A 10,127-nucleotide genomic window follows, 5' to 3' on the forward strand; every position below is an offset into this window, starting at 1 on the left:
ACCCCTTTGGAAATCGATTTGGCGCTTCCTTGAAAAGCTAGAAATAGAACTACCATACGATCCAGCAATCTCACTCCTTGGAATATATCCTAGAGAAATTAGAGACTTTACACGAACACATATATGCACACCCATGTTTATTGCAGCACTGTTTACAATAGCAAAAAGATGGAAGCAACCAAGGTGCCCATCAACAGATGAATGGATAAATTATGGTATATTCACTCAATGGAATACTACGCATCGATAAAGAACAGTGAGGAATCTGTGAAACATCTCATAACATGGAGGAACCTGGGAAGGCATTATGCTGAGTGAAATTAGTCAGTTGCAAAAGGACAAATATTGTATAAGACCACTATTATGAGAACTTGAGAAATAGTTTAAACTGAGAAGAAAACATTCTTTTGTGGTTACGATGGGGGGAGGGAGGGTGGGTGGGCGAGGGGCATTCACTAATTAGATAGTGGATAAGAACTACTTTAGGTGAAGGGAAAGACAGCACACAATACAGGAGAGGTCAGCACAACTAGACTAAACCAAAAGCAAACAAGTTTCCTGAATAAACTGAATGCTTCGAAGGCCAGCATAGCAGGTGCAGGGGCCTGGGGACCATGGTTTCAGGGGATATCTAAGTCAATTGGCATAATCTATTAAGAAAACATTCTGCATCCCACTTTGGAGAGTGGCGTCTGGGGTCTTAAACGCTAGCAAGCAGCCATCTAAGATGCATCAATTGGTCTCAACCCATCTGGATCAAAGGAGAATGAAGAACACCAAGGACAAGGCGATTACAAGCCCAAGAGACAGAAAGGGCCACATGAACCAGAGACTACATCATCCTGAGACCAGAAGAACTAGATGGTGCCTGGCTACAACCAATGACTGCCCTGACAGGGAACACAACAGAGAACCCCTGAGGGAGCAGGAGAGCAGTGGCAGATCCCAAATTCTCATAAGACCAGACTTAATGGTCTGACTGAGACTAGAAGGACCCCGGTGGTCATGGCCCAGGACAGGAACCATTCCAGAAGCCAACTCTTCAGACATGGATTGGACTGGACAATGGGTTCGAGAGGGATGCTGGTGAGGAGTGAGCTTCTTGGATCAGGTGGACACTTGAGACTATGTTGGCATCTCCTGCCTGGAGGGGAGATGAGAGGGTGGAGGGGGTTAGAAGCTGGTGAAATGGACACGAAAAGAGAGAATGAAGGGAGAGAGCAGGCTGTCTCATTAGGGGGAGAGTAATTGGGAGGGTGTAGCAAGGTGTATATGAGTTTTTGTGTGAGAGACTGACTTGATTTAATCTATCACTTAAAGCACAATAAAAATGATAAAAAAAAAGTTATAACTGTATTGCATATGTTCAAAAGTAAGTAGAGAGATGGAAGATATAAAAGAGACCTAAATTGAACTGCCCTTCTGTTTTATTGAATTGTGCATGTGAAAAATATTGACAAATTTTGTGCTCTTTGTATTTTTTACAGTAAGAAAGTACACTGAATAGCATTAACAACAAATTAGACATCATTCAAAAAACAATTAGTGAATATGAAGACATAGTGATAGGGTTACCAAAAATGAAACCATAGAAAAGACATAAAAGTGGATCAGTGAGCTGTGGGACTACTTCAAGTGGCCTAATATACATATAGTTGGAGTCTCCAAAAAAAGAGAGCAGGAGGAAAGAAAAATATTTTAAGAAATAATGTCCAAAAATTTCCAAACTTGATGAAAACTATAAACCCACTGATCCAAGAAATTTAACTAACCCTTAGTACAAGAAATATGAAAACTATACCAAAAGCACATCATAATCATTGCTCAAAGCCAGTGATAACTCTTCAAAGAACCAGTGTAAAAAGACATGTTACATACAGAGGAAAAAAAGATAAGGATGACAACAGTGTACTCATCAGAAAGCATGCACGGAAACTATGGAACTGCATGTTTAAAGTACTAAAAGAAAATACCATCAACCTAGAACTCTATGTCCATGAAAAATATCTTTCAAAAACAAGGCCAAATAAAGACATTTTTAGAGATACAAAAGCTGAAAGAATTCTTCCCCTATAGACCTGCACTGCAAGAAACATTAAAGACAGTTGTCTAGGCAGAAGGAAAATGATACCAGAGGAAAATGTGAAACAACACAAAGAAATGAAGAGCACCAAAAATAATAACTACGTGGATAAATATATAAATATTTTCTTATTATACAAATCTCTTTAAAAGATAATTGGCTGTCAAAATAAAAAGTAGTTATGTACTGGTAGGGATTATAGCATATGTAAAAGTAAAACATGTGACAGCAATAGCAAGCAGATCAGGAAGGTACAAATAGAAATATAAAGTTCTTATGTATATGTGAAATGGTATAACATCTCTTAAAGGTAGACTGATAAGTTAAAAATGTGTACTATAAACTCTAAAGCTAATACTAAAATAGCAACAAAAGAAGTTACAACTAATAAGGCAATGAAAGATCTAAGATGGAATAATAATAATAAACCTCAATCCTAAAGAAGGCAGAAAATGAGGAAAAAGTCAACAAATAAGAGATGAAACAAACAGAAAATAAAAAGCAAGATAATAGATTTAAACTTGGCCATATTAATAATCACATTAAATATAAATGGTCTAAATACTTGATTAAAATAACTGTACAAAAATATTTGCTGCCTGAAACACACTTTATAGACACAAATTGATTAAAAGAATGGAAAAAGATACACCATGCCAACATTAATCAAAAGAAAGCTAGAGTGGTTATAATAATATCAGATAAAGTAGATTTCAGAGCAAAAAAATATTACAGCAGATAAAGAAGATCAGTTCATAATGATAATGAGGCCAGTTACAAGAGGACATAAGAACCATGAACACCTAATAAAACACCTAATAAAAGAGTTCCAAGATAGTTGAAGCAAAAATTGAGAAACTACAAGGAGAAATGGATAAGTCTACAGCTTTAGTTTACAATGGAAACCCTGGTGGCATAGTGGCTAAGTGCTATGGCTGCTAACCAGAAGGTCAGCAGTTCAAATCCACCAGGTGCTCCTTGGAAACTCTATGAGGCAGTTCTACTCTGTCCTATAGGGTCACTATGAGTCGAAACCGACTTGACAGCAGTGGGTATACAGTTTTATTTGATTTCAGTACTTCTTTTTCAATAATTAATAAAACAAGTAGACAAAATCAGTAAGAATCTATAAAATGTGAACAACACTAGCAACCAATTTGACCTGACTGACATTTAGAGAACGCTTCATCCAACAACAGACTATACAGGCAAGAAAAAGAAACAATAGGCGTCCAGATTGGAAAGGAAGAAGTAAAACTGTCTTTATTCATAGACCATCTATGTAGAAAATCCAGTGGAACCTACAAAAAGGCTATTAAAAGTAATGAAGTGAAAAAAAATTAATAAAGTGAATTTAACAAGGTGGCAAGATACAAGATAAACATTCCAAAATCAACTATTTTAATATACCATCAATGAAAAATCAGACATTGGAATTAGAAGAACAATTTCATTTACAGTAGCACCAAAAATATTAAATGCCTAGGAATAAATCTGATAAAAAATGTGAAAGACTGTATGCTGAAGGCTACAAAACATTGCTGAAAGAAATTAAAGAAGACTAAATAAATGGACAACCCATACCTTGTTCATGGTTCAGAAAGAATGTCATTAACATGTCAGTTCCCTCTAAGCTAGATTCAGTGCAATTCCAATCAAAATCCCAGCCCGCTTTTTCTGTAGAATTTGACAAATTGACTACAAAATTCATATAAAAATGCAAAAGACCTTGAACAGCCAAAAAAAAAGAACTTGGAAAAAGCAGCATAATAGCCCCAAATTGGAAGCCACCTCACTGTTTTTCCAACTGTGGTATATAATGGAATACTACTCAGCAATATAAAGGAACAGATACGCAACAACATGGACACAAATCTCTGTATTATACTAACCCACCGCCGTCGAGTCAACTCTGACTCGTAGCAATCCGATTGAATAAACCAGACTCAAAAAGCTACTTACTATATGATTCCATTTATGTGACATTCTGGAAAAGGCAGATCCATGGCATGGAGAACAGGTCAGTGGTTGCCAAGGTTTGGGAGTGGATGGAGGAAATGACTATAAAGAGCTTCTTGAGGGAATTTTGGGGGTGATGGAACAGTTCTATACATTTGTCATAGTCATTATCTAACTCTGTGCAATTCTCAGAACTCATAGAACTCTACACTGTACCAAAAAGAGGGTAAAGTATGTGTAGTGTACATAAAGTAAAAACAAAAATTGCCATGATCATTGTTAAAGCTAGGCAATAGCATCTAGGAGTTCTTTATACTATTAATTCAACTTTTATATATGTTTAAAATTTTCCGTAAGTTAAAAAATAAACTATGATTGTAGAAGAGTTCCAGAAAGGATCATCGAAATCTAAATATTGCATGCCAGTGGTTAAAGGACAGGAGGATGAAGAGCGGAGCCTATAGAAAACAGAAAAAACTGGCTAAAGAAATACCATGAAAAAGTGTCTTGAGAGCAAAAGGGCAGGAATTTGGCAAGAGGGTGGTGAGTGGGTGGGTAGATTTAAATGAAGTGTTGGCCGTATTAAAGATCAAGTATTAGGAAGTTGAGACAGCATAAGGAAATCATTGATAACATCACAAACCTCCTTGGAATCTTAAATACAAAAGCAAATATGAGATTAAGGAAGGAAGTTAATAGTAATGAAATGGAAGCAGAATGGACTGCTCTTAAAGAAATTAGTTCTTGAAAGAAGACTAATGGAATAATATAAAAAGAGGATGGTTCAGCTAAAAGAGAAAATAACATGCTTTAAGGTATCCCAGTCTTTTGCAATTTGAAGTGATGAATTCTTGCTCTTCTCCATGTTGCTTTGATTGTTACTCAGTATTGAAACCAGATAGATACAACGCTAGTCTGAAACTGGATAACGCTTAGGTTAAAAACAGTGTTTTGCAAAGTGTTCTGCATTGTAGAAGAGGACTCAGAAGGTCACTTTGCCCCTCTCTTTCTTTTCCCAACCCCACTTTCTTTCAAGTACCTGTCTTTTGGGCTTTACGTTTTGAACTTTTGGTATAAGATTTACTTTGAAGAAAGTGTTTAGTCTGCTTCCACAAAAAGTTTGAAGACTACAGTTTTAAAGTATTGCTGAATACAAGGACTTCTTCAGCGTATTTAAAGAGGAGATAGTTTTGATCCTTAGCGATATTAAAGAGTGAGAAGATGAGTAAAATAAATGTGCTTCGGTAAATTGGTCTGAAAACAGCTACTGGAAAAAAGGAAGACATACCCCGAAGACAGCAGTGAAGTATAATATGACATTATTACTGCTTATCAGAAAGCTAATGGCATAGAGATTAGGGTTAGAATTTTGCCAAATAATAAAGTGAAGGGAAGTCCTTCAATTCTCTTTCATGAAAAGTACCTGATTGGTTTAAGAGACATTTTTAAGTATTCCGATCCATATCAGATAACTTTCAAAATTCATAATGAAAATTCCTAAATTTAATAACAAAATAATTTTTATTTGATTTTAGTTACAAGTGTCAGTAGGCTTTTATCTATTACACACTATAAAATTTGGCTTTATTATTTTTTAATCACATTTAGAGGAAATTTTTAAACAGTGCATCAGACGTGAAAATAATTTTGTGTCATTTCATTTGCAGGTCTGCATTACATTTACTGAATTTGGAAAAATGCAAAATATTTGTAATTTTCTTGTTGAAAAGCTAGATAGTTCTGTTGTCATCAGTCCACCCCAGTTCTATCATACACCAGGCTCTGTTGAGACTCTTCGGTAAGTTAAGCACATCTTTAACTAAGTTATCAGTTCCTTAAACAAAACTATTTATTCAGTGCTGTGCCTCATAACTGCCATATTAATAATCTCTGCATTTAATTCCTAAGACGGAAAGCTTGTCTTGTTGCTGTTGAGAATGCATGGCGTAAAGCTCAAGAAGTCTGTAACCTTGTCGGCCAAACCATAGGAAAACCTTTACTAATCAAAGAAGAAGAAACAAAAGAATGGGAAGGCCAAATAGATGATCACCAGTCATCAAGACTCTCAAGTTCATTAACTGTACAACAAAAAATCAAAAGTGCTACAATACATGCTGCTTCAAAAGTATTTATAACTTTTGAGGTAAAGGGGAAGGAGAAGAAAAAAAAGCATCTCTGAAATGCCAACCAAAATACATTGTGTTTGTATCTTATTTGTTTTATACTTTTTGTAATGTTTGCTTTTGTCCTGAACATACATGTTGTATAGTATGTAAAATGTTTTTTTCCAAAAATATAATATTTATGTTCACTTTGTTTCTATTTTTCAAAACCTTCTCTGGGAACTTTTTTAATTTTGGAAATAAATGTATAATTTGTACATGTATATACTGAAACTCATACAAGTGCATGTGTAAGTAACATGATTCTTAACAAAGATTAAGCTAAATTTTCTCAGCCATGTTTTTATAATTAAAAATTGTAAATTTTTCATTAAAAAATTATTTAAAAAATAAAAACTAGGCTTTAACAAATTCATTACATTTTTAAAAATGCAAGTTTTTTTTTTTAACATATGAAAGGAAATTCTTATGCCCCATCAAACTTAAATCATTTTATATAACCCTCAGTGATTATAGATACAGGATTTTAAGTGCATCCTGTCTGGTAAGAGATTTGATTTTACCTTACTTACAAGCTAACCAGAGCCCTGGTGGCGCACTGTTTAAGAACTTGGCTGCTTACCAAAAGGTGTAGGCAGTTTGAATCCACCAGCCACTCCTTGGAAACCCTGTGGTACAGTTCTGCTCTGTCCTATAGGGTCACTGTAAGTAGGAATTGACTCTACAGCAATGGGTTTTGGGTTTATAAGCTAATCAGTTAGCCTGTTACCTGTTCCATGGATGCTGGCAGAGAACACCATCCGACTCCTGTGGTCCTTTTAAGTCAGAATCAACTCACCGGCAATGGTTTTTTTGTTTTGTTTTGTTTTGTTTTGCTTTGGCAAGGAACATGAGACTCCTGGGTCAGAAACAAAGACCTTTCTTACTCGTGGCACAGTAAGCAGCATGAGCATCAGCATATTTGCATCAGTTCCCCTTGTCCCCAAGTCCTGTGGAGGCAACGTGATAAGACTACAGCTACAGCTACACATGCAGTGGGTTTGCATCACAGTTTAGGATTACTGAGCTTGGGGGATTCATTGCTTTTATCACAAGCAGAAGCGAACTGTTTTTTGTTCTAGAGGGAGACATTATGTCAGCCCTCAAGGATGCTTACTTACTGCAAACACAGTCCTCAGAAATGACCTAAAGAAAATCTCAGAGCTTGCATTCTAGGCACACCTAGCAAGACATGTAGGAGGGCAAAAGACTCACAGTGGACTATCTGTCCCAACTCATCGAGCACTTCTCTTACTAGCTCCAAAGACCATTAATGTGCAGACCAACTACCTCATCTGTAGTAACTTTGTAAAAGAGCAATCCCTGGAAAAGACTTATATGCCAGAAATAAAAGACATAATATATGGGCTGGATTATCTTCACCAGGGCTCCTCAGGTTATACTAGCACTGTCCAATACAAATATAATACAAGCTACACGTGTAATTTTTAATTTTCTGACATATATTTAAAGAGCTTAAAAAGAATTTTTAAAGAAATGGGAAATTAATTTTAATAACAGTTTAACCCAGGATGTCCAAGATGTTATTATTTCAGCATGTATCAATATTTTAAAAATCAGTAATGAGATCTTTTACATTTTTTTTGTACCAAATCTTCAAAAGCTAATGTATAGCTTACAGCATATCTCAATTCAGATGTAAAATTTAATTGGAAATACTTGGTCTGTATTTAAATTTCCTAAATTATACAGTTTAAAACATAGATTCACATACTCAAATTGTTTCAGACATGCTTAAAAGATTTCCAGTAACTGGATCAAGTGTCAGTTTTTAAATTTAAATTAAATAAAATTTAAAATTCAGTTCCTCCATTGCACTAACTCCATTTAAAGTACTAGTAGCCGTAAGTGGCTAGTGACTACCCTGTTGGCCAGCCAGGGTTTACACTGAGATAATACTGATCTTTAAGGCTATTGGAGATTTAACAGCAAGTACCTGTTACTGCTATTGCATTATATACTCTCTATAGGGTCGCTACGAGTCGGAATCGACTTGACGGCACTGGGTTTGGGTCTTGGCTTTGTATAGGTGATCATAAGCCAAGTCTGTTACTTAGCATAAGCTTTCTGTTCTTTACCATACAGTTTGTTCCCAAGGTTTTTCTCTGTGCTGTATCTTGATACTCACATACTAACATTTCTTTGCTACAACATGCTCTCCCATGTAGTTTTCAAACCCATCCACTCTCCCAAGCAGAATTGAAACAATTTTCTCTCTCTATTGGAGTGCCATTGAGGAAAGCGTGTATGGAAGAAAAGTGTTGGAATATAACATTTCTAGGTTCAAATTCTGACTTTGCGTCTAAAGTAAAAGCTCCTTGAAAATAAGGATCTTGTTTTTTTTATTCACAGCAGCACTCCCCGCATAGTGTCAGAGCCAACACATAGTAGGCTCTCAGAATATTTGCTGAGCAAATTTACCAGTTGTGTAAACTGGGCACTTAATTGCTTTAAGTTTCTGTTTTCTCACTGATAAAATGAGGCTAGTAATTACCTTGCAGTGTTACAATAAGGATTGAAGTTGAGAAATATAAGGCCATGAGAACACTCAACACATAGTAGTCACTCAGTAAATGGTAGCCATTATATCACCTACATCCTTTGATTATTCTCAACCTAAGTAAAAGGTGGTTTTTCTAAATCCCCCATTAAAAGTTATGTTAAAAATAAAATTTTAAGAAACCAAGTGTAAAATATGTTGAATTTTAGCTCCCCCCCCAAAAAAAAAAGCAAAATAAATTATATCAAAACCAAACCCATTGCCACTGAGTCGATTCTGACTCATAGTGACTCTAGAGGACAGAGCAGAACTCCCCCATAGGGTTTCCAAGGCTGGTGGGTTCAAACCACCACCGTTTCGATTAGCAGCCAAGCATTTAACCACTGTACCACCAAGTCTTAGCTTTCTTTTATCCAGTTGGGTAGAAAAAGAGAGTTGGAGCAGTTTATAAAGAAAAAAAAAATTCACTCAACAATTATTTAATTATGTGGGTAGATTTTTCTTAGCCATGGCTTTGTGTAATACACTTGGTTCTATCATATTTGGTAAGTAGGCTTTCAACTTAGCATGAAATACCTGGAAACAAAATTTTTCAAGTTAGCAAATGCTTTTAAGAATTTACAGGGTTTTTAAAAGATACTGCTTCAAAAAAATTTTTAAATCTGCAGTTCTGTACTTTTATTGAGCAGCTAAGGGAAGAAATCCTTCAATAATTTGACTGGTTTATGTATAACATTTTTATTTATAACATCCTGTTTATTTAAGACTAAAAATGTCAGCTTTGAGTTTGTGGCAATTTTATTTTTGACTCAAGGCATATAATGGAGCCTCACGATAAATTATTTAGGGGAGCTGTACCACAGTTAGCTCTATGGGGCACTTCTACTCTGTCCTATAGGGTCCCTGAGTCAGAACTGACTCGACGACAACGGGCTTAACGTTGGTGCCACAGTTCCTGCCAGAATAAATGTATCCTAAACTTAATCCTGACAGCACTTCTTTTTTCTGAGTCTTCTCTTTTTTAAAGAAAATCTTTGCAGAATTCAGCAAATTACATTTGCCAGTTCCAAAAAAAAAAAAATTCTAAATAGGATATTTGCCCCAGACCTATTATATCCCCAAGCTCCTTTTTATAAGGAAATTGTATGAAAATAAGCTTTCTCTATGGTACTGATAAAATTTAGGATTCCATTCATTTAAAACAATGCTAAAGATTACATTTTCTACAGTAACTATTTACCTTACTTTTATCTGTATTCCTGTTTGTTTATTTGACCTAGATGTAAATAAGATCTAGAAAAGTAATTTGTAACTTAAGATGCAGTACCTCAAATCCCATAATAATTGCTGTGTCCTCAGGGGTGTAGGTTGAGGATATCCTAATTCTCTCATACTTATTTTC

The 10,127-nt window shown here is 35.4% G+C and overlaps 1 protein-coding gene across 1 annotated transcript in view; it reads left to right on the forward strand.

Moving 5' to 3' along the window:
- Positions 1-6,496, forward strand: part of IRAK1BP1 (interleukin 1 receptor associated kinase 1 binding protein 1) — a 42,714-nt gene extending 36,218 nt beyond the window's left edge. Inside the window, exons 3-4 of the mRNA XM_003404384.4 lie at positions 5,710-5,840; positions 5,951-6,496. Coding sequence (XP_003404432.1) covers positions 5,710-5,840; positions 5,951-6,221 — 402 coding nt within the window. The 3' untranslated portion in view covers positions 6,222-6,496. The remainder of the gene's footprint in view (positions 1-5,709; positions 5,841-5,950) is intronic.
- Positions 6,497-10,127: the final 3,631 nt, after the last annotated feature.

This window comes from Loxodonta africana, chromosome 1 (assembly GCF_030014295.1).
Source record: "Loxodonta africana isolate mLoxAfr1 chromosome 1, mLoxAfr1.hap2, whole genome shotgun sequence".
In the NCBI taxonomy this organism is placed as follows: domain Eukaryota; kingdom Metazoa; phylum Chordata; class Mammalia; order Proboscidea; family Elephantidae; genus Loxodonta; species Loxodonta africana.